The 24,436-nt window shown below is 40.5% G+C and overlaps 1 protein-coding gene across 3 annotated transcripts in view; it reads left to right on the forward strand.

Moving 5' to 3' along the window:
• The window catches only part of Gmps (guanine monophosphate synthase), a 50,219-nt gene extending 32,473 nt beyond the window's left edge, over positions 1-17,746 (forward strand). For all 3 annotated transcript variants that reach the window (XM_050147526.1, XM_050147525.1, XM_050147527.1), the window contains 11 exons: positions 2,895-3,088; positions 3,341-3,506; positions 4,857-5,008; positions 5,596-5,769; positions 7,011-7,116; positions 9,116-9,231; positions 10,829-10,954; positions 12,745-12,860; positions 14,913-15,043; positions 16,611-16,783; positions 17,628-17,746. In XM_050147526.1, the coding sequence (XP_050003483.1) occupies positions 2,895-3,088; positions 3,341-3,506; positions 4,857-5,008; positions 5,596-5,769; positions 7,011-7,116; positions 9,116-9,231; positions 10,829-10,954; positions 12,745-12,860; positions 14,913-15,043; positions 16,611-16,783; positions 17,628-17,729 (1,556 nt within the window). In that variant the 3' untranslated portion in view covers positions 17,730-17,746. The remainder of the gene's footprint in view (positions 1-2,894; positions 3,089-3,340; positions 3,507-4,856; positions 5,009-5,595; positions 5,770-7,010; positions 7,117-9,115; positions 9,232-10,828; positions 10,955-12,744; positions 12,861-14,912; positions 15,044-16,610; positions 16,784-17,627) is intronic.
• The last annotated feature ends 6,690 nt before the right edge of the window (positions 17,747-24,436 follow it).

Below are 24,436 nucleotides of genomic sequence, written 5' to 3' on the forward strand. Positions count from 1 at the left end.
TTTGGATTGCCCTGGTTGAACGTAGTTTGACAGGTCTCTGGCATCAAGTGCCTTTACCCATTGAGCCAGTTTGTGGACTCTTTCTTATTTTTTGATAGCTGTTGTCAGTGTGGTAGGATCCATTATTAACCAAGGGAATTATTCAGAAGTCACATAATGCTTTAAAATACTTAAATGAAAAACAATTAATTTATCATATAATGTATGTGTGTGTATGTGCCCAAGAAGGAACGAATGGTGGGAAAGAAGAGTAGAAGTGGGAGAGTCAGGCAGAAAAACAGCAGCCAGTGACCTTGAAGGTGAAACAGGCTTTGGCTTTGGGAGGAAGCCCCCACTGTGCAATAGTATATATTAGATGTCAGATATTGTTTACATTGAAAAAGCAAGCAGAAGTAGTGAGTCTTACTGCGGTTACTGATGTTGCTGTTTTATCCAGGTGTTGAGGGAAGAGGTAATGGCAGACAGAGGTCCTGGGACTGTGGTGAGAAAGGCAAGGAGAATACACAGATTTAGGCAAGAGTAAGTCAGGCGTGAGAGCAAGGGTGTGGGGGCTTTGAGTAATTGTAAAATTTTATTTCTAGGTAGGCGGTGTTATGAATACAGGCTTGGCATGCTGTGATTTCAGGATTATGGTACCATGAGTAGAAAATAGACTTGGTAGAGTAGAAGTAGGAAGGCCGTATGTGCTGGTGCGCAGGGGAGAGCAGGAAGGCAGAAGTGAACTAGTAATAGTAACATCTGGATTGTGACAATCCTCTGAGTGGACAGACAAAAGATTTCCTGGACTGAGTATGGACTAGCAAAGGAAAACTATCAAGTTTTAAATACTGGATTTTCTTTTTTTCTGAGTGATAGGTGGGCAGAATGTATAATTTCTATTAACCAATGGCAAAGAATTCAGGGGTTTGAGTTTGCACATGAAACTCAAGATGGCGTCTAGCAGGCAGTTAGACATGTTGATTTCAGAGGAAAACCTAGGCTGGCAGGATACAAATGAACCCAAGAGTACACTACTAGGATCACTTAAGAGTTTAGGAAAAGCCATTTAAGGTCTGACTATTGACTGCTTTCCTATGTAGAGATAGGACAGGAGAAGCGGGGCCAGCCATGAAGAGTAAGAAGCAGCAAACAGTGAAATAAATAAACCGAGTGGTATTCTGATGTCAGATAAAGAATAAAGTGCTTTGGATCTTGAAGCTGCCAGGCATAGGTTAGTTATACTTAAGAGACGAGGCGAATTTCTTGACACATGAATCCTAAAATGAGGATAATGATGCCCATGTAAAGTCTCTAGGCCAGCACCTGTTGCTTGGCAGATGATTTGTTAAGCACTGTAGTCAAGAAAGTGAAACAGTACAGTAAAAATCCCCAGTCTGAATATCTGAAATTGTCCATAATCCAAAACTATTTGATCGATAGCTCGAGTTCACAAGTTGTAAGTTTGCAATCAGAATGCAAGCACACTTAAGATACTGTGTAATTTTATACTGCTTGACTTTGATATATATCAGTAATTTTATGTTTCTACTTGGGTCTTATAGGAAAGGAAACAACAAAATATTTGTGTGTGACTAACCTGTTTCTGAGGAGACACAACAGGCCCTTCTATTCACCCCAGATAGGGACTCCACGACTGACCAAAGTTGGATACCGTCAATGCCCAATTTAGTGAACTTGTGCGTTTCACTGGGGTTCTGCAGTAATAGGAGTGAGAGGTTGCTTACACAACAGAAGTGACTCAGACAGCTGCACCAGCACAGCCTACCCCAGCCGGGGTGACAGCTCCTTAACTGTTCTGAGCATCTGTCCAGCCCGCTGTCCAGGGAGCTGGTCTGGTCGCAGTCTTCTTTGCTGCTCATTTTCTGTCACACTGGAGGGACTGCTTTTTTTTCCTTTGCTTTCTCTGGCGAGTCTAGGAATCTGAAGAACAATTTCAGGGACTTTCTGAAGCTGTTTTGGGCTGTTTACCTTCCTGCCTAAGGATCTTCCTGCATGATGGAATGTTTCAGACTTGGAAACTGTGACACCATGACATCTTAAACACTTCTGAACCCAAACATTTCTAAGTAGGTTTATTCAGTCTGTATTTGTAGTTAATAGAACTCAAAAAGGAAATATTGGAAAATACTGAAAAGTTTGTATGAAAGGTTTTTTCTTTTTTTAATGTTGGAAATTGGGGGTTGCTGAGTGTTTGGAAGCCATGTAGGACTGAGAACCAAGATTGAGTTGTTTTTTATATTAAATAGACAAGAAGACAGATGTAATTGTAGAGAAGCAAGAATCTAGTAAAAAAATCTCTGCCCTGTCCTACAGCTCTTTTTTTTCCTTCTTCTTCTTTTTGTTTTTTGCTGTTGATCGAGGTTTCTGCCCTGGCCTGTTCCCGCAGCTGTTAAGTCCCAAAGAAATCACACAGAGGTCAACATTAACTATAAACGAATTGGCCCATTAGCTTAGGCTTCTTATTAACTCTTATAGCTTATATCAGCCCATTATTCTCGTTAGCTCCATGGCTTGGTACCTTTTTCAGCGAGGCAGTCACATCTTGCTTCTTCTGTGGATGGGTTCAGGATTGCGGGAAGAACTTGCTTCTTTTTAGAATTCTCCTGTTCTCATTGACCTGCCTCTACTTCCTGTCTGGTTGTCCCACCTGCCTGGCTACTGACCAGTCAACGTTTACTTAAAATATAATTGACAGAATACAGACCATTCTCTCACACCAATCTGCTTTATAAACATTATAGCAACATGACTTTATTTAGGCATTTTCTTTCTCTGCAATTTAAAGTGGAATAAGGCATATACATTTAACATAAGAAAAAGATTTTGAAGAATGAATTGTGACTATTGTTGTATCTTCAACATAAAATTGTTCTGTGACTGTTTTCTCCATGAAGGTATAGCCAATGAATCTAAAAAGCTATATGGTGTACAGTTCCACCCTGAAGTTGGCCTTACAGAGAACGGGAAAATAATACTGAAGAATTTCCTGTATGAAGTCGCTGGCTGCAGTGGGACTTTTACTGTGCAGAACCGAGAACTTGAATGCATTCGAGAGATCAAAGAGAGAGTAGGCACATCAAAAGTATTGGTAAGCAGTTGATCACCCGGTGGTCAAAATGGCCAAACTTAGGTCAGAAATGTGGGAATCCAGGGCTGGATTGCTTTGCCTTGACAACTGACAGGATGTCTATATAATGTGTGTGTTGTGTCACCTTAGAGTCTTTTTTCAGTTATTGTACATATCTTCACTGTATATAGCATTTTAATTATATAAAGTGATAGTGCTTATTTCTTGTTTGTTTTTCTGATTTGAATTGTTTTCTCTTCATTTTATTTACAGGTTTTGCTTAGTGGTGGTGTAGATTCGACTGTTTGTACAGCTTTGCTGAATCGTGCTTTGAACCAAGATCAAGTTATTGCTGTGCATATTGATAACGGCTTTATGAGAAAACGAGAAAGCCAGTCTGTTGAAGAGGCCCTCAAAAAGCTTGGAATTCAGGTCAAAGGTATTAGTTTATCATGAGAAGTTAATTTACACCAGCGGTTATTTCTTCAAGCCTAGTTTCCCCTATAAACTCAGGGTTGACAATACCATTTACTTCATTTGTGTAATTTTCTCTGTTTCAAGAAACATCCAGTTGCTTCTTGGCCTTCTAAGATAAGGTGTAGTATCAAGAAGTATCGAGGGCTGGAGAGATGGCCCAGTGGTTAAGAGTACTGCCTGCTCTTCTAAAGGTCCTGAGTTCAATTCCCAGCAACCACATAGTGGCTCACAACCATCTGTAATAGGATCTGGTGCCCTCTTCTGGCTTGAAGGCATGCTTGCAGGCAGAATATTGTATACACAATAAATAAATCTTTAAAAAAAAAAAAGAAGTGTCCAATATAAAACTTAGGTAATATTGACTGTTTCACTAGAATTCAAAGTCTTGGAGCTAAAGTGGGAAGGAAGCCAAGAAGAAACAAGCTGCCTTAGGCTGCAGAGTTCTGGAGGAGGCTTAGGGAATGTTGAATTGTAGGAGGAATGGGTCTCTGCGTTGCCTAAACCAGGAACAATTTGAAAACATGGGAAGCAGAGCTTGCTATTCCTGTAGCAAGGTAAGAAAGCCCTCACCATAAGAAAGGTGAGGGCTTACTAAGCACGAGCTTGGACTGGCACCACTGGTACCAGGTGTGGTTGAGGTTAGAGGGAACAGGGTGCGAATGTTGATGGGCAGGAGCTCAAGGATAATGGGCTAGGCTAAGAGAAGGACCTACCGGTCTTTGATGGACCCTGATGGGAACAGCTGGCTTCTGCATCGCTGGTTATGCTCTACTGACAGATAGTGCTCATAGTTTCTTACTCTTTACCTCTTTCCCATTCGACAGTGCTGGGATTTATACCCAGGGCTTTGGACACAGTAGGCAAATACTTTGCCACCGAACTAGCATGATTTCTTGCTCTTATGTAATAATAGATAAAGGGATATCCAGGTAATTGTAAATGTACAGATAGCAGTTTTGAAGAAGCTGGTTAGTGTGCTGTTCTGAGGACTGGTTTGCTGTGGAGGAGCCATTGCCTTTGACTATCTTGGGGCTCTCTGTATTGCTATGGCATTGACTTGTTCTAGTGGAACACTGAGCAGAGGCAAAGCAACCAGCACCATTAGCAGTGCTGTGATGTCATATCCAATGCGACAGAGTTCTCTTAATGGATTCCTAGGCCGGAACTCTAACTGCTGGTTTATTGCTGGTTTTTGAGTATATGGGCAGTGTAAGGCATATTAAAGGGATATCTCTGTTTTCTTTCTAAGCCTTGACATACTTAAGGTATAAAGAAACATAATTGTTTAAAATACTTCTCCCATCTCTCCCAGTGATAAATGCTGCCCATTCTTTCTACAATGGAACGACTACTCTACCAATCTCAGATGAAGATAGGACCCCACGAAAAAGAATTAGCAAAACGTTAAATATGACCACAAGTCCTGAGGAAAAAAGAAAAATCATTGGTGACACTTTTGTTAAGGTAGGTACCTTTCTTTTCTTCTTTTAACTTGCCTTGTAGACCAGGATGTCCTCAGCTGAACTCACAGAGATCCTCCTTCCTCTACTGGGGTTAAAGGAGTGCACTACCCTGCCTGGCTAAGGTACTTTTCTTTTAATGTGTGCAATGTTTACTCTTTTATGCGGATTTTTGTGTATTTTTATCATTATATCAACAAAATTGGCTCATTTTGTTTGTTAAGATGTATATTTGTGTGTGTGTGTGTGTGTGTGTGTGTGTGTGTGTGGAGTGTATTTGTATGTCTGTACCTATTGATAGGTAGAAACTGTTTTAGTTTAAAAAGCATGCATGTTGCTGAGCTGGTGTTTTAGGCATTTAAGAATGGACCTTTCTGCTGGCATTACACTTCTATTGGGTTTACCAGAGGCCAGATTTCAGGGAGTGCTGAAGGGGATATTCACATATATTTTTGAATCACATATAATGTACATATTTTCAGAAATTTATTTTTTGTAGTTTAATGGTTCTGATTTCCTAGTTGGTTTGCAAAGACTCAATAAAGATACATTTCTTAGAAGACTGTTCTGTTCTGTTTTTGTTGGTAACAGATTGCCAATGAAGTAATTGGAGAAATGAATTTGAAGCCAGAGGAGGTTTTCCTTGCTCAAGGCACCTTGCGGCCTGATCTAATCGAAAGTGCATCCCTTGTTGCCAGTGGCAAAGCTGAGCTCATCAAAACCCACCACAATGACACGGAGCTCATCAGAAAGTTAAGGGAAGAGGTAAAGGCGTGTGAGAACTTCCCCTAAAGTATATACTCAGAGCGTTTTCCTTCTCCCCATCCTTTCTTTCTCCTTCCCAGTACTTGCAAAGTTGACTAACCATCACCACAAACTAATATTACATTTCCCTCAAGCAGCCTGGTGCATCTCGTGCTCATTAGCAGTCACCTTCAGTCTAGTGGTACCCACCCATCTCCTGCCAGTGCTAGACAACCACTGTCCACTAGTTTTTGTTTTGTTTACTTATTTCTAGAGACATAGTTTCTGTATGTAGCCCTGGCTGGCCCGGAACTTGCTTTGTAGATCAGTTGGGCCTGAAACTCAGAGATCTACCTGCCTCTGCCTCCCACATGCTGGGATTAAAGGCCATTATGCACCCAAACCACTAATTTCTACTTCTGTAGTTTTTCTCATTTTAGACACCTTGTGGCCTTTTATGATAGGCTTCTTGCTTTGCTTTTTAAAAGATGGTGTCATGTATCTCCTTCCTCTTATTTGTTATATTGCTGAGGCTGACTTCGGTGACCTTCCATCCTCTGCCCCCCTGAGTGCCATGATTATAGACATTGTCTACCATGCCCAGATAGTATTTTAACATATATTTTCAAGGTTCATCTATGGTATAATGTAGTTCATTCCCTTTTATAACCAAATATTCCATTGTGTCTATTCGTTCACCTTTTTTAGTTGGTGGACATTGCCCATTTTGAGTATTAGAAATGATGTTATAAATATTATTATAAATTCTTGTAAACATGAATTTTTTCTAATGGATACCTAGGTATAGAATTTTGGAATAGCACAGTGTGGTGGTGTAGTCCTGTACCACCACTCAGGAAGTCTAGGCAGGAGGATCTAGAGTTGCATGGTCATCTTCAGCTACATTTTTTTGTTGTAGGTCAGGCTGGCCTAGAACTTACAGATTAGGCGTGTACCACCATACCCAGCTCATTTGGAAAAACTAAGCACTACTAACATTAACTTTCCCAGTTGTCATCTTGTGTCATAGGAGAAGTATTTGAGAGCTGGTGGGTTTGTTTGCCCAGATTTTGTCTGCACGTATGTCTGTGTATCAGTGAGTCATCTCTCTAGCCTCTGAATCTGTTTTTACTTATAAGACTTTCAAGGCTTATGCTTGAATGCCACTAAAATACTCATCTAATTCCTTCTAAGCCTCAAAGGAGAAACAACTTTAAATGATAAAGTCTGATTTTCTAACTGGTCCCTTTTTCTCCTTGTAGGGAAAAGTAATAGAACCTCTGAAAGATTTTCATAAAGACGAAGTGAGGATTCTAGGCAGGGAGCTTGACCTGCCAGAGGAATTGGTTTCCAGGCATCCTTTTCCAGGTACAGACACATTGGGTTTGTCCGTTTGGAGACCTTGTTGGTTCAGTTCAGACCTCTCTGAACCACTTGTCTTTAGGGACCATGACCTGACAGAAAGAAAGCGACAACCAGGAACAAATTCTTTGCAGTGCCTATTGGACTTATGCTAACTCATGTCTCATTCTCTTCTGTGTTTGTATGTAGGTGCCATATGATTCCTGGGAGTCTGGCATGTAACGCTGCCAGATAAGGAGATGGAGCATAGAGATACTTAATAACATTTCTATATAATTCTTAGTTGTAGATCTAGGGTTTTTAAATCATAAATACTGTGTGTACATACATCATGTATTCCATGGAAAGAAAGAATTAAAACTTGTGTCCCCCTCTTTCATGTTAAAGATATGGTCTCTAAAAGAGCTGCAGAGAAACCCTGTCTTGAAAAAAAGAAAAAGAAAAAAAAAATCACCCCCCCCCCCGCCCCCAGGTTCCCTTGGATGGCCTGGGTTCAGGCATTTTTCCTACCTCAGCCTCTCATGTAGCCACTGCCAATTCCTCCCCTAAGTTTTCTTAGGCAGCATCTTGCTTGAACAGAAGAACTACTTCATTCACTTGTAAAGCACACTTTGCACTGTGTTTGTTTTATGTAACTAATGCACAGGCGCCAAGGAAGTTTTAAATAGTTATTTGCTGTAACAAAAAATAGTGATATTTAAAGATAGCATCATGACACTTGATCTGTTTTATTCTGAGATGGTTTAGGATACAAACCTGGTTTAGCTCTCTATAATAAGTGATGGAGGAATGGCCCAGTTAAATAAACACACTAATACCCGAGCATGGTGGCACACTCCTCAATCCCAGCTCTTGGGAGGTAGAGGCAGGCAGATCTCTATGAGTTTAAGGATGACTTGGTTTTCATACCAAGTTGTAGGCTAGCTAGGGCTATGTAGTAAAGACCCAGTTTCAAAAAGAAAAAAAAAACAAGGGCAAGCATTTTGGAAGTACTGTAGTGTGACACACATCCTCTCACACACGAAAATAATCTTGCTTTGTGTTTTACGGGTGAGAAAACTTAGTAATGAGGGCAGTTCCAGAAGTTGTACAGAAAACACCATTTTAGTTGCTTTAAAAACTGATATTGATGTTTATTCTAAAACTAGGAATGAAACTGAGGACAACTAATGGAATATGGCTTTTATTTTGCTTATAGACATCTCAAGTGATTTTTTTCATGTTGTAGCAAAGCAGAATCTGCATGTGTTTTATTTATTCTTTAGTTTTTTGTAAGGGTTATTTTGTTCTCATGTGTTTTGTCTGCATGTATATGTGTGTACCATGGCTGTGCCAGGTGCCAAAGAAACCAGAAGAGGCATCAGAGCCCCTGGATGTGTGATGTGAGAACTGAATGCGGTCCTCTAAAGAGCAACAGTGCTCTTAACTGCTAAACAGTCAGTCCTCCCTACCACTCATTCATTCAGTCAGTCATTTATTTAACAGCTTGCTTATTTGTAACTACAAGTGGTAGCTCACACCTTGGCATTTAGCAATATTTTCACCGTCATATTTTCTTCAAAATTTAAACAGCATATGAATTAAGGTGGTTCATTATTTTTGTTTACATTTGTATATGATGGGAAATTCCCGTAATAAAGAGATTTTTCAGTAAATTGGCATATATAGTGTTAATTAAAATATATCTCGGGGAAATTTTTGTGAGACTATATAGGTTAGGAAATTAATACCAACACTTAAAACTAAATGCCTTGTGCTTTTTTGTTTGGTTTAGTTTGAGATTGAATCCTAACCAGTTATTATTAGTTATAACTGATTGTGCATGATAAACATTGGCTCTACCAAAGAACTACACTCTTAAGTCTTGAAATTTAGTGCTAGGAGTCAATTAAAATTAAATGCCTTTGTTTATTTATTTAAAGGGTTTTATGTTTTAGCATTAGTGGCAGTTTTCTATTACATTGTAATTATACATTTTATGTTCTAAATAGTTGTTATTCTATAGGTCCTGGCCTGGCAATCAGAGTAATATGTGCTGAAGAACCTTATATTTGTAAAGACTTTCCTGAAACCAACAATATTTTGAAAATAGTAGCTGATTTTTCTGCAAGTGTTAAGAAGGTAATGACTGATTTTGACATAGCTAGTCAATGCAAAGAACTAAGTAGATGGCTGCTCTTATTTTTATTTTAAAATAATTTATTTGTTTGAAAATGAAAACAGTACGTACTTGCAGTCAGTGACTGTAGAAATCTTGGCACAAAGACTGCTGTGTCTGTCTGACAAAATAAGACTGCATCTCCTGCCCTTCAGAGTTGTTGGGACCTTTTTCCTTCTGCTTGTCCAGCCTTCACATGAGGGTTTGTGCCTGGTTGTATTGGAGCCTGTTCTGCTCCTTTCAGTTGATAATCCCTGTGAGGAGGGGGAAGGTGGTAGGGTACAGGGAGAGGTGGAGGGAGGCAGCATCAGTTGGGATGTAGTGTATACAAGAAGAATAAAAACTAAAATCAGGTGCTTAGTGCTTAGAGGATAACTATGGTGCATGCCAAGCTGCCTTAAGAACCAGAGCAAATAAAGTCGTTTATAAAAAGAGCACTTAGTACCAACAGCCCTTGACTGGAGACATTTAACACAGTGGCTTTTCCTAGTGTTTTGAAGTAATCTGAAGGAGATAAGATTTTGTTCTTTTTATTCTTCTTTTTTTAAAATAAACCTTATTTTAAAACCTTGCAAATAATGAACATCGCCCACTGAAATTAGTCAGACCCAACGTCTGTACACCTAGTGAGTTAACTGTGTAATTAGAACAGCCATTGTAGGGTTGTGGAGCTTCACACTGGGTTTTACACTTTCAGTATTGAATATATTTTATCCACTAAGCCAATATCAAAAATGAAGTCCACGACAACTAGAAAAACAATTAACTTCCTATAATCCTTTGTTACTCATGTCCATTACCTGCATTCAGTCTTTCCTCATCTCCTAGAAACAGAGAACAAGAAAGGCTAAATATAAATGCTGGTTTTTTTTTTTTTTTTTTTTTTTTATCAGACTTAGTTGTGTTCCTCTCCCTGATTTTCCCGAGCACTAGGACTCCAGGTGTGTGCCATATCTGGCTTAAGGGATCTTTTGAAGTCTATACTTGCCCATCCCTAGAATTTCCCATGTCATCAGACTGGCATGTGTAGCTGTGCTTGAGAAACACTGCTGAGGCACTGGCTGTAGGCAGAGCAGTGAGATAGAAGATCTTCCACGTACAAGAGGGGTTGGTGAGCAAATAAAGTTATAAATGAGTAAAATAGACACAAACATGGGCTTCATAAAATAAATACTTCAGTGTATTTATTAGTGTTTAAAAACTGACAAAATATAAAACATTAAAAATGCTTGTATTACCAAAGGGATAGAAAGGTTGATTCTTTTTCAGTGTTCATGTTAATACTTAAATGGAACTGTATAAATAGAAATTAAGGATTTAACTCAAACCAATAAAGGAGAAATAAATGAACTGGGAGAATCACCAGTTCAAGAGGGAGCAAAGGGGGAAATGTAAAATGAGAAAAAATAGATGATAGAAAAGTAGAAATTCCTGGTGTACTATGTAGCACATAGCAAATAGCCTGTGATCTGCTGTTAAAAACTAATTGGTACAAGAACATAAGATTGTGGAGGTCTTATTTCTTACAACACGAAAAGCATGTCTGTTTGGTTTTCCCAGCCCCATACACTATTACAGAGAGTAAAGGCCTGCACGACAGAAGAGGACCAGGAGAAGCTCATGCAGATTACAAGTCAGCATTCACTGAATGCTTTCCTGCTGCCAATTAAAACTGTGGGTGTGCAGGTGAGTTCGGGGAGGGGGCTCCCCGCCGTGGAATGTCCTGTTGCTTGCTTTCACAAAGTTCAATTTGGAATTCCTTTGGGAATTCAAATGTGAAATTATATTCCAAGTTTAAAAGATAAAAACAATTTATAAGTGGTTATGGAGCAGATGAGCTTTTAAGTACTGAATGGATGTTTGTTTGTTTGTTTGTCGTTGTTTCGTTTTACCTGTAGTCAAAAGTAAAACTTTCAGAGAACCATTTACTTCACGCTTGGCTAGTTTATTTCTTTGAGAAACAAGATGAAAAGGTCAGGTTCTTATTTGTCTGTACACTTTGTACACTTACAAGATATACTGTGGCTTGAGAAGCCTTTTCAGCTGCAAGAAGACATCAGATGGATAGGTGAGAAATTAAACTCTTAGGAGAGTCCCTCAAGAAACTTAAGTATTTGCAGCTCCTGCTAGATAGGGAACTGAGTTGAAATAGTTCCCCATTATGTTTTTTTTTTTCATTTAAACACTGCTTGCCCATTATATCTAGCCTCTTCTCGGCTAACTCTCGCACCTGGACTAGCCCATTTCTAATAATGTGTGTAAGCACCCCAAAATGCGCTTACCATGGAAGAGTCTAGCCTATGCCCATCCTGGGTCGGAGCTTCATTGCGTGTGGCTCTGAGAGCAGAGCTATGGGGAGAGCGGGTTTTTTTTAAGGAAGTTTTTAATTGTTAAGATAAATATTCATTTGAGGCATTTGCTTGATGACTGATTTCTTTAAAAAAAATGCTACTTTGTATGAATGGGTGTTTTGCTTGCCTGTTATGTTTGTACCACATGAATGCAGTATCTGTATAGGCCAGTAGAGGGAGGTGGATCCCCCTGGAACTGGAGTTACAAATGGCTGTTGGAATTTAATTTGGGTTCTGTGCAGTAGCAGCCAGCACTCTTCACTCGCTGAGTCATCTCTCCAGTCGTTCTGGGCATGATGACTAAAGCTGACATTCTTGCAGCTGAGAAGCTGAGGTGGGGAAATCGCCACGAATTTGAACTTGGCCTGGGCTACAGCGTAAGATTACTTTAGCATCCCCCTCTCAGAAAAAAGAAATAAACTTTACTCAGGGTCCTCTAATGTTCTTAACAAAGTTTAGTTGCCTTAGCTGTTAGCTATTCAGTTTTATTGTTTAACCTTACAGGCCCAGGTAAAAGTCATAATTATTCTAGTATAGGCCTAATTTTTTCCTAGATGCCAAAATAAACTGTCCTTGTGAAAACATAAGTACATAAAAAAAAAAGCTTCTTGGCTTGGTGGTGGTAGTGCATGCCTTTAATCCTAGCATGCGGAAGGAGGAGGTAGGCAGATTTCTGAGAGTTTGGGGCCAGCCTGGTCTACAAGAGCTAGTTCTAGAATAGGCTCCAAAGCTACAGAGAAACCCAGTCTTGAAAAATTCAAAAAAGAAAAAAGGATCTATCCCATTCCATAAGCTGTTTATTCACACTTCTTGTTTTAGTTTTAATGCAGCCCTATCTCTCAGTTCTTGGGGATTATTGCTCATGCGTTGAAGTCTTTTTCAGAAAGCTCTTACCTGTACCTATAGCCACTTTCATAGGATGAGTTTGCAGCCCACTTGGGTTTTAATAAAGGATGTTTTAATTTGAAACTTACTCGTATTACTCGACAAATATCTAGAATATACTTTTCAGATACGTTTTAAAAAACAAAAGAGAAATTACTACTAATAGTATCTTTGTAGAAAATATTTTTCAACCCATCTTTTGACTTAACTACTGAAAATTGATTCCATTTTTTTTTTCAGGGTGACTGTCGTTCCTACAGTTATGTGTGTGGAATTTCCAGTAAAGATGAACCTGACTGGGAATCCCTTATTTTCCTTGCCAAACTTATCCCCCGAATGTGTCATAACATTAACAGGTACATCGTGCAGATGGCAGGGGAGATGGGTGTGTGTGGATGAAGTATAAGGAGAATATCTATATTTTAAGGTTTTTGGCTAATGAGAGACTAAGATAGTAGATGAGAGAGGATGATACTGTAGTCACAGCTGTTTGTGATTAAGTTCTTTGGACAACTTGTCGTTTTCTTATGCTTTGGTTATAGTTAGGGAAATATTTATTATTCTGTATTTTGGTCCTTAATCACAATATAATTATTTTGCTTCTTTAAGAAAAACATTTAAAGAATAAACAATTTCGGGCACTGACTAGATGGCTCAGTGGGAAAAGGTACTTGTCACTAAGCCTGATGCCCTGAGTTTGATCCCTGGGACCCTCATGGTGTAAAAGGAGAGAAGGAACTTTGACAGGTTGTCATCTGACTTCCACACATGATATGGCACATATGCATCTGAAAAAACCAATAATTCTTTTTAAAGACAGTTATGTTGGCTAGTTTTATATCAACTTGACACAAACTATTGTCATTTAGGAAGAGTGACCCTCAACTGAGAACTTGCCTCCATATGACTGACCTGTAGGCAAGTCTGTATTGATTTTTCTTAATTAGTGATTGATGTGGTAGGGCCCAGCCCATTGGGGGGGCCACCTCTGGGCTGCTAGTCCTGGGCACTCTAAGAAAGCAGACTGAGCAAGCCATAAGGAGCAAGCCAGTAAGTAGTATTCTTCTGTGACCTCTGCATCACTTACTGGACTCCAGGTTTCATCTCTGCTTGAGTTCCTGCCCTCCCTTCTTTTGATAATGGAATGTTGTCTAGAAGTATAAGAAATAAATTACCATTAGTTATGGTATTTTATCATAGTATTAGAAACATACCAAAGACAGTAGCAGATTGGTGTATCCTTGCACTAGAGAACGAGGTATATATAGCTCTAACCAGTAATGTTTGTGGTATTGGCTATTGGAAAACGAATTAAAATTGGATAATGTTGAGAAAGGTAAGAAAATTTTTTGTTTAGAATTGTGCCCAGTGCTACACTGTGGAAAGGGATGGAAGCATAAGACTAGGTTGAATCTCCATGTTGTGTTTGGTTAGGAAGACATGTCAGGCCACAGGATTCTCTTACACAGATGGAAGATTTTGAGAATCGCAGTAGTGTATTCTTGGACCAGGAATAGTCACTGCTGGAGTTCAGGAGGTGAAAGTGCAGGTTTAACTACTTATCTTTAAAAAGACTACTAATGAGTATTAGCCACTGCCTGTTTATTACAAAACAAATAATGCATGTCATTTAATGTTTACCATAATACATGTTATACACCAGAACTCAGATCATGAAAAGTTTATAGAAAGTTTTATTTGACAGTCCAGATTGAAGTAAAATTGATTTACAGTAAAGTGAATGTGATCTCTCAAAGTAGCAATCCTATTTCCATAAATACTGTCATTGTTTCTCTTTGCAAGATAAGACTGGCCTTAACACAGAGAGAGGATGCAAACACAGAGATTATGTCATGGGTTATGTCAATATGCTTCCTAACCCCTAGGGAAGTCTTCAAATCTAGCAGGACTCCCCTGTGTCTTCATTTGTGATCATTAGCCTATCACAGAAAATGGTTAATACGAGGGGTATCATCCATCTGTGTTACTCTTAACTGTGTCAATTTAATTCGAATCCCCTGAAGTGCTTCCTCTTACAGAAAGGCAGTTAAGTGTGATTTGTATATAATATCAAATAAAGGATATTTACCACTTCTTACCAAAGCCTCAGTTTAGAGCCAGAAATGCTGATTAAATATTATTTCATAGCTGTTTCTTTCCAGTTTTTTTTTTTTTCATATTTGCTTCACCAACAAGAGTTGCTTGAGACTTCTTTTGTCTTTAGTTTGCTACAGAAACTTGAAGCTTTCCTTGTAGTGTCAACCTGGAAGGGTGTGTTAAGGAGAGAGCTGGGAAAGCCAGACATCCACATCCATAGGAACATGCCACATTGAACTTCTCTGAGGTGAACCAATTCCCAAGCACAATCTCTGACAGTGGCGTGTTTTCTCTGGTGTGTTTCCATCTAGAGTTGTCTATATCTTTGGCCCACCAGTTAAAGAACCTCCTACAGATGTCACTCCCACTTTCTTGACAACGGGGGTGCTCAGTACTTTACGCCAAGCTGATTTTGCGGCCCATAACATTCTCAGGGAGTCTGGTAAGTAGCTCTTTCTGTTTATCACTGTACACTGCAATTTAAGGTTTTTAGATGTTACTAGCAGTAGGATGTAGCTCTTGCTTTTCAATTATGGGAGGTTCTATAATATTGCCTTTCAAATAAAATGAATTTATCTTTGTGGCCATTTCCAGGCACCTAGAGCAGCAAAGGTGAGCGCACCATGCTTGTGTTGCAGGTGTTGCAGGTGTGGAGGTGGCCCACGCAGCTGTCCTCGTGTCACAGCTTGCAGACAGCGTTCTTGTCATTGTCCACTTGCTGCTCTGCTTTGAACATTTTCAGGGTTTTTGTGGTTGATGCTTTTGCTATTGAAAAATAGCAAATGTGTGTCACCGAAGAGCTAGCTGGGCCTGGACACAAGAAAGCTGTGGTGTGCCGCATCTGAAGGTGAAGTCAAGGCAGGGGCCAGTTCAGTGTTGATGGTCTTTACACATCTTAAATTAGATAGATGTCTTTAAACAGAAAGACACTTAAATCTTGGATTTGCAGAGAGTAAAATTTGATCAGAGGTTTATAGGAACTAAGCCTTATATTTCCCCTGGGAAGAGTGGGCTAGTGTTAACTAAATTGGCGTTTACAGTATAGAATGCAGGACTACCTGAAATAACAAAAATGGACTCTCCCTTAATGTATGTCTCACTTTTTTTTTTTTTTCCCCCGAGACAGGGTTTCTCTGTGTAATAGTCCTGGCTGTCCTGGAACTAGCTCTTCTAGACCAGGCTTGCCTTGAACTCACAGAGATCCTGTCTCTTCCTCCTGAGTGCCTGGATTAAAGGCGTGTGCCACCACTGCCCGGCTTCTTATTTATTTTTTGTGATGAGCTCTCAGTATGTAGTTTGACATTGACTCAGTATATAGCTCTGACATTGGAGGTCTTGTGTCTCAACCTCCCATGAGCTTAGAGTACATATGTGACCTACCACACCTACATAAAATTCTGCTATATCCACTTTCAATACTATGGAGTATTTGATTAAGTGTGTGATGAGTGTCCCAGTGTGTGTAAGTGGTGGAGAAAGAGGGGGAGATGCTGGAGACGCTTTGTAGGGAAGAGAAAGACGGGGAGATGCTGGAGACGCTTTGTAGGGAAGAGAAAGACGGGGAGATGATGGAGACGCTTTGTAGGGAAGAGAAAGACGGAGGGATGCTGGAGACACTTTGTAGGGGAGAGAAAGACGGAGAGATGATGGAGATGCTTTGTAGGGGAGAGAAAGACGGAGAGATGATGGAGATGCTTTGTAGGGGAGAGAAAGACGGAGAGATGATGGAGATGCTTTGTAGGGAAGAGAAAGACGGGGAGATGATGGAGATGCTTTGTGGGGGAGAGAATGACGGAGGGATGCTGGAGACACTTTGTAGGGAAGAGAAAGACGGAGAGATGATGGAGATGCTTTGTAGGGGAGAGAAAGACGGAGAGATGATGGAGATGCTTTGTAGGGGAGAGGAAGACGGAGAGATGATGGAGATGCTTTGTAGGGTTTCCTTGAGTTAGGTTAGAGTATTTTTCCATAGTGTGGGGATGATAAGCACTACATGTTTCTTTCTCTAGGGTATGCTGGGAAGATCAGCCAGATGCCAGTGATTTTGACCCCATTACATTTCGATCGAGATCCACTTCAGAAGCAGCCCTCATGCCAGAGATCTGTGGTTATTCGGACCTTTATTACCAGTGACTTCATGACTGGTGTGCCTGCTACACCTGGCAATGAGATTCCCGTAGAGGTAATTTGTGTTCCTTTTCTAATGCACACATCAGTGCCTCACTTGTTACATAGTACAGTGGTGCAAAATAGGCTGTGATAGATGCTCTCATCCTTCCTGTCTCCACTTAGTATTTAGTACAGTGTAGCTGATAGGGACTTTAATATAACTTCCAGATGTCTGCTTGTTCTGATGGCTACATAGAAAGTAACCTAGTCCTGCTGAGTTTACTGCTATAAAAAGTGTTCTCATATAAAGGGACAATCCAGGAGTGGAGAAGAGTTGGGCTTTATAAGAAATAAGAATGAGATTTGATACTATTAACAATTATATTTTTTATTTAAAGATGAGTCTTATTTTTCTTAAGCTGTACTTGAACCTCCAGCTAAGGATGATCTTGAATTTCTGATTCTCCTGCCTTTGCCTCCTAAGCACTGGGATTCCAGGCATGTACCACCTTGCTGGGCATTGAACCCAGAGTCTTGTGCATGCTAGGAAAACACTGTAGCAATCGGACCCTACAACTCCATGTTTTCACCACTCGTCTTTCCACCAAAGTGTTCCAAAGGAGTTATTTACACAGTAGCAGGGGAACAGTTGAACTCATAATTTATGAAGTATTAACACATAAAGCGACACGTTTGGATGCTATTGCAGTGCCAAACACTTTGAGGAGTACTGACTTTAAGTCGCTGTACCTACAGAGAGATATTATCTAAGTTTAATCAGAGCCATCTGTCTTATGTAAAGAAAAATGGCCAAAATAGTTCATGTTTTAATTTTAAGGGGCAAGTATAAGCCCTTAAGGATTGTTGAATAAACGGTGGATTCTCATTCTTTCTTGTAATCTTTGTTTTGTAAACAGGTCGTGCTAAAGATGGTCACTGAGATAAAGAAGATTCCTGGAATTTCTAGGATTATGTATGACCTAACATCAAAGCCCCCGGGAACCACTGAGTGGGAGTAATAAATACATTGTTGTTACGAACTGTGTGCAGTTGAGGCTCATTAGAAACCATTTGTTAATGACGCAGTACTGTGGAAAATGTTCCCAAAGCAGCTGTTTCATGTCTGAGTTCTCATAGCAACACTACATGGTTTAAATGTGGAGCTGGGAGTGAAGAGTTTGTATGGGGAGATAATCACGGCGCCATTGCCCACACGCGGACAGAGTGCTCTTGCTGTTGCCTCCCTTACTCTTCTGTGCGAACTCTGTCTATGACGGTAGATGACTGTGTGCCTTTGGAGAATCTGAACTTTCTTGTATGTAATTTTATTTCTCCAAAGTGTGAGGAAGAGTTGTACGTATCATAGAAAGGTATAAGAAAGCTGTTTAGAAACTTTTAGGCAGGATATTAGGCAAGTACAAGGTAAGATGCTTCAAAGATGTCGAGCACCAGGGATTTATTATGGGGTGCGTAGAGGTCACAGCAGGTAGAAGGGGGTGCTGTCAGTCTACCAAACCGTGTTCATTCAGATGCTGTGCTTTCGCTGTTGTCTGTTCATATAAGCAAGGGGCTTCATCCTCCCAGCCTTGTGTCACCAGCTCCTGCAGCTGTGAGAAAGAGTTCCTACTCTCTCCCCAAAAGAGGATGTCTCAGAAAAGGTTTTAAGATGAGAACATGTTCTTTTTGTTTGCCTGGTCAGAGGTCAAAGAAGCCATGATCCTCCCTCCCTTCTTCCCTCCCCCATATCCCACGAGTGGAAGAGAAAATGTTTCTATTTCTTAGGAAAGAGCTGTCAGAAGACACCTAGGTCTGAATTGTGCACAGCTTTACCGCTCCCTGCGCAGGAGTCTTGCCTGGTGTAAGGTATTTGTCAGCCCCTTTCTACCTATTAGCTTGTGGAGAGGGTTTAGGGCCAGAGCTGGACTCGGTGCCATTGCTGGACTTGGTGCCATTGCCAACAGTTCCTACAGGTTCTTTATAATAGTCATACAAACCCGAAAAAGGCAGTAGAAAGAGTTAAATTCTAAAATATTACCATGTTTTTCTCACCTGCTTAGCTTACCTCAGGTGGCTGTATGTTTCCTAGTACCAATTTCTATTTGGGATTCAGTGTTAAAAGGAGATAGAGCAGAGGATAGCCGGAAATTGCTGCTGGATCCAGAGGGAGAGGCATAATAACCTGATATAATTTTTGAGGACAAATTTTTAGATGCATCTCAGTGACTGGATTGTACTGTTTTTTTCTCTTCATCTTGGAGTAACTACATGCAAACATAAATTATAAAAGTTATTTCCTCACTGTTTGGGTTTAGCTACTGATGGCCAGTTTCAGTGAATAATTGAATTCTCCTCTATACAGAGTAGCATATGAGGGTATTTCTGTGAAATGGACAGGAGTGTCCTTCTTGCTTGTTTGCCTTGCTGTTAACTAGACATGTGGATCCATTTATCTCATGAAGTTCCAACATCACACACCTAACCCTGAATATTTATCCTCATTTTCTCTGTCTCCCAGAGCAGAATATATGTAGCTCAGCCTCAAGTTTACCACATATTTGAGGGTGGTCTTGAACATCTGACTACCTCCCTAGGGATGGAATTAGAGGAATGTACCCTTGTACCCAATTTATGCTTTACCGGTCGTTGAACCCAGAACCACGTGTATGTTTGGCAAGCTCTCTACCAACTTGCCGCATGCTAGTGGCATTCTTAGTTTTATAAACAAGAAAAAGCATAACAGGAGACAGTGGAGAAGCTGGGTACTTCTAACACATTTGTTAAACCCATGTATTCACCTGCCACCACCAGCTAAAGAACATACCATCAAGATTTGGTCATGTCAGATTCTTGAGAATGCTCAGTGTCTTCACTGTTTTGGAAGAGCTGCCAGAGTATGTCTCAGCTTTGACAACAAATGGTATGTGTAACTCTGAGCTGTTGGCAGAGCAGGAGCTGGAATTCAGACTTGGTGAATTTATCTCTGTACAACTTAATCAGGGATAAATGACGGTTACAGTGTTGTCTCTTCCAGGAGTTCTGGACATTTCTCACTTGCAGTGTTCTGACTTTGGCATTGCTCTCTCGTGTGAGCCTCTCCCCCTACCCCCCTTCTCCAAGATCTTCAGAGTGCTGTTGGAAGGCAAACCTTCACAGTTACCTCAGTGGTAATTCCTTGGCCCCAGTCTGGAGTTAACTGGAAACTGAGCACAGGTTAAATATTTCGACTTGGGAGTTCTCTCTTGTCTTGATTGAAGTAGCTGTACCAGATGGCAGAGGAAAACTCTTTTTACCACACGAGACTTTCGCTGCAGTAATGACTTTATAAACATTAAACAGCTGGACAAGGAGTCCCCAGAATGTCAAGATGGCACCTTTTCAATAGTAGACATGCCGTGTATATGCAGAAGAGTCATATCCCATGAAAGCCTTAACCTTAAGTGATCCCAACCTTGCTTGCTGTCTCCTGAGGAATTAAAAACAAAGAAAATTCAGATGATGTAAGAGCGGAGTGGGGACAGTGCCCACGCTCAGGTTGTTTGTCAGCGGGAAGAAATCACTATTAAGGGATACACCTGCTCTCCTGTTAGAGTTTAAGTCCTAGTCACACCGGTGAGGAATGGAGACTGGAGAGTCTTGTTTGGATTGTGGAGCCACAGTTGGATCTGATTATCCATGCTCCAGGACTCAGAAATACCAGCCTGTGTGGGGAATCTGTCGGACAACAGGCCGTTACCCATATGCCAGCTGAATACCCGCATGGGCTTATTCACCCTCTTCCTTCTTACTCCTTTTATTTTTCTCTACCCCTGTGTTGTAACCATCTCGAGGCCCGAGACTCCTGCCATGAGCTAAGCTATTCCTGTACCGACTGAAGAAGCTTTAGGAGCTGTGCCAAATGGTAAGTCAGTCATTTAACAGCATTGTTGCAAGAGCACTGTAAGGCTCTTGTTTCCTCTGAGCCTTGTGGCAGCCTTGGGCCTTGTTTATAGTAAAGTCAACAGACTTTAGGGAGGCTGATTATTTCTTTTTTATTTATTTATTTATTTTGGTTATTTCTTTATATGTCACATTCAGAAGCGCCAAAATATGAGTTGTTGGAAAGTCCTAACCCCGAATATCTAGTGGAGTCACACACCTTTGAAGAACATAACATACTCTTGTTATTTTTGTCTTTACATCAGCTGTGACTTCATTACAACCTTCACATGTAAATGAGTGTGAACACCTGAACATATTTTTGATAAAGCGCTATTTTGTAACTGAATAGATAGCACTTGTAGTTCCCTATGTAATTGTCAGTCATGTGCTGCCGTGTCTTTGTTGCAGTGATCTCACTAGAAAATCGGTTTGCTACGTTCATGTGAAATGACATCGCTTCTGTCTTCTGCAAAATTCATAAAGGAGGAAATGATTTCATAATTTGTCTTTAAGACTTGGTGCTTATAAAAACGAAACAAGAGCAAAGAGGACAAGACATTAAGGTTGTCAAGAAGTTGCATACATTATCAGGGTTCTGGACAATAAGCGTAATCAGCTTCCCTTACGTGTGCAGGAATGGCGACATCTTGTCCACTGTTAACAGTACACACAACTCTTTGGGTAGCTTTGTAGTTGAATAATGATCAGCTAAAGATGCGTATATGCATGTGTGCTTCTAAAATTAGCCACAAGCACAATGTTCTGAATATTCATCTTATGTATTCAGTCTTTCAAAATATAGATTACCCCTACTAATGTGTTGTATTTTGTAGTGCTGGGAGTCATGCCCAGTGTGTTTGGATGATAATGCAAGCGTGTGTTCACAGCTATACCATAAACGTTGCTGCGCTCTTGGAGCTGTTATGAGCGGCACACACCCATCTCCTGTTAGAGAAGATTAGAGGAAACCATGGGCAGGAACAGTTGAGCTAGTGGTGCTGACACTGGCCTCTGCCTTGTCAGTGCTCCTGCTGTCTCAGAAATTTTGTTTTGAGTAGTTTTGCTATTTTACCTCAGCTTAAAATGAAGGTCGCTTCTGAGTTTAAATGTGAAGATTTTATTAATCAAAATTGTCACTCTCCAATTCAGAAATACTGTGGTTAACATCGGGGCTAAGTTTTTTTTTTTTTTTTTCATTTTGTAAATTATTTGTGATTTATATTGAAGAGTTTTTGTAGATTGGGTCCTAAGGAAAGAATCCAGGGATCCTAATCTAGCCTTGATACTGTGTTAAATCTTTAGAGCACTGTGCCTACGTTACCCGCATCACTGCCAACTTCTTTACAGTGTTAGTGAAAACCGAATTCCCAGCTCAACTGGTTTTGTGAAATGCTGGAAAACACAAGATCCCTTTGTCAAAGTGTCTTTGTCCAGTTACATTACAACGGCTGTCATTTACTCTAAGAAGAGTGTGAAATAAAAAAATTATTTAGCTAAGTGCAAGAAATTTCCATCTTGTGATTCTTTCCAATGCAGCTTTGGTTAGATTGTGAGTGATGAAGGCACAATAAACTGAACTAGATTTTTATAGCATCTTATTGGAGAAGTGCCAAAAGTCACACACGCGTGTGTGTTCAAGCTTCTTTAAACATTTGGAAATGTTCAAGCGCAAAATGTGTAGCAGTGCAGTTCCGATCAGTCTCCGCGTTCTGTGTAACCATGTGAGGCACAACCGGTTGTTCCCCGAAGTCAGCAATCAATTCTCAGAGTTTTAAGCTGACACGATGGCGTTGAGTAGTTTTGTGTTAAAGAGTGGCTCTGCTGCTTCCTAACCTAATTTCACTCCAGTTTCTACTTAAAACAATTCATTATTGAGTAAGACATGTTTTTGTGAGACAAGGTTTCCCTGTAACCTAGACTGGCTTTGAACTGGCTCTGAAGCCTCAGGCTACCCTTGAATTCCTGATCCTCCTTTGTGCCTGCATTTCCCCAGTACTGGAATTACAGGCCTGTGCGCCTCACACGTGAAACGTTTTGACTGGTTTCGTGGCTTTTACCTTTCTGATTAGACTCTCTCTACTCTGCCAGTATGTTGTAGGGCGGTTTCCAGAGACTCGAGAGCTCAAAATGAGTGGGCGTTCTGCTTACTAAATGGCATTTCTGTTTTTATTTCATTTGGGGCGGAGTGAGGGAATAGAGAACAGTGTTGGGTTACCCCAGGACCTGTATGTTCCTCTGTGAACTTGGGGTATGAATCCTAACTGCAGATCTTTGAAAAAGGTTTCATGTACAGAAAAAGTAAGAGGGTTCATCTTTGTGTTCTCAACCAGGGTTGATTACTAATGGGGTCCACAGCTTATCAAGCCATTGCCATCTCGTGCTGATTTTTGTAGTCCTGTTTCTGAGACCAAGAACAGGAATATATGTGTTTGGAACTGCTGAGCAAAGTTATTTGGGACATAGATGCTTGTTAAAGCATGCCCTCTCCTTGTTAGAACCACATTAAGATGAAGATGTTGGCATCGTCCTCAGGAACACAGTGAACTTAGAAGAAACAGCCTAAAAACCAGAGAAGATGCCATCGAGAAGCCAAGTAGCTATACCCATATCACCAATTGTGGGAATAGAGACTATTTTTTTTTACCCCCCCTCCCCCCGAAGCCTTGGTTATAGGTCATCGTTAACATGTTTGCATTCAATGTATAGAAGATTTTCTATGGCCAGGAACCCTTCTTTCTCCTTGGGGAAATCAGATGTGTGGGCTTTAAGTCAGGGTCAAGTGCATACACACAAATCCAGTGACTGAGGGTTCCCTTCATGTTTTCCTCTGGAAATTGTGCAAATGTTTGATCCACCTAGTGACAGTTCATAGGACATACTAATTACAGTGTTTACAAATGACGCCCTAAATAGAAATCTGCTTAAAGATACTCACAATGAGTATACCCTAAAATGCAAATATTCAGTATTAAAAGAACTGAAAACCTTGCTTACACTCACTGGTAATTGTGTCTACGCAACTCATCTGAGAGTGCTCAGTTAAAACCTGTATGTATGGTCTCTTGTAGTGGCCTCTTTTTGAAGCAGTTATTTAATTTTTTGTTTGTTTGTTTTTTGTTTGTTTTACATGTGCAGGCTCAGTAGAAAAAGCAAAGGCTCTGAGCTAGTGTAACATGCTTTAATCCATAGACCCTGGAATGGAATGAGTTGTTTAAAATTTACCAAGGTAGTGGTGGGTGACATTTGCATAGTTTCAGAGGGAGCAAGGGCCTGTGGGTTATAAGACACTCAGCAATTAGGATAGCCATACAAAATTTGTTGTTTGAATATACTCTTGTGTGTTCACACAAACCATGTTAATATACAAGTTAAATAAACAGGCTCATCACCAAGCAGGGAACAGTTGTTTGCGCAGAAAACAGTTGTTTGCAGGGTTCTGCTGCGGGATTTTCTCTGGTGAAGTTTGAAGGTGGGACCCATGCCGGTTTTGAAGCCCTTCAGCTGTGGCCTCATTGATTAGAGGACCTGGAGATCCTTGAGAGCACAGGTCAGCGGCTGAGGCTGACAGCAGACCTCTGTGGGTCCAGTCACAGTAGATTCTGAGGCCAGGGCCACCCATGCATGGGGTCTCTAGTTCTCTCACTGGTGGGCATAAAAACACAGAGGTCAGAGAAGCTGTCTTGAGAAAATAACTATGCAATCCTAAGGGACCATTCCCAAGTTTCCAATTTTTGTATTTCATTGGGCCCGTAGCTTGCTCACAGAGTATGACTGGCTCTCTAGCCCTCAGCAACACCCCGGGGTTCAT

This window comes from Alexandromys fortis, unplaced genomic scaffold, assembly GCF_014885135.2.
Source record: "Alexandromys fortis isolate MF-2015 unplaced genomic scaffold, M_Fortis_MF-2015_v1.1 scaffold_53, whole genome shotgun sequence".
Classification (NCBI taxonomy): Eukaryota; Metazoa; Chordata; class Mammalia; order Rodentia; family Cricetidae; genus Alexandromys; species Alexandromys fortis.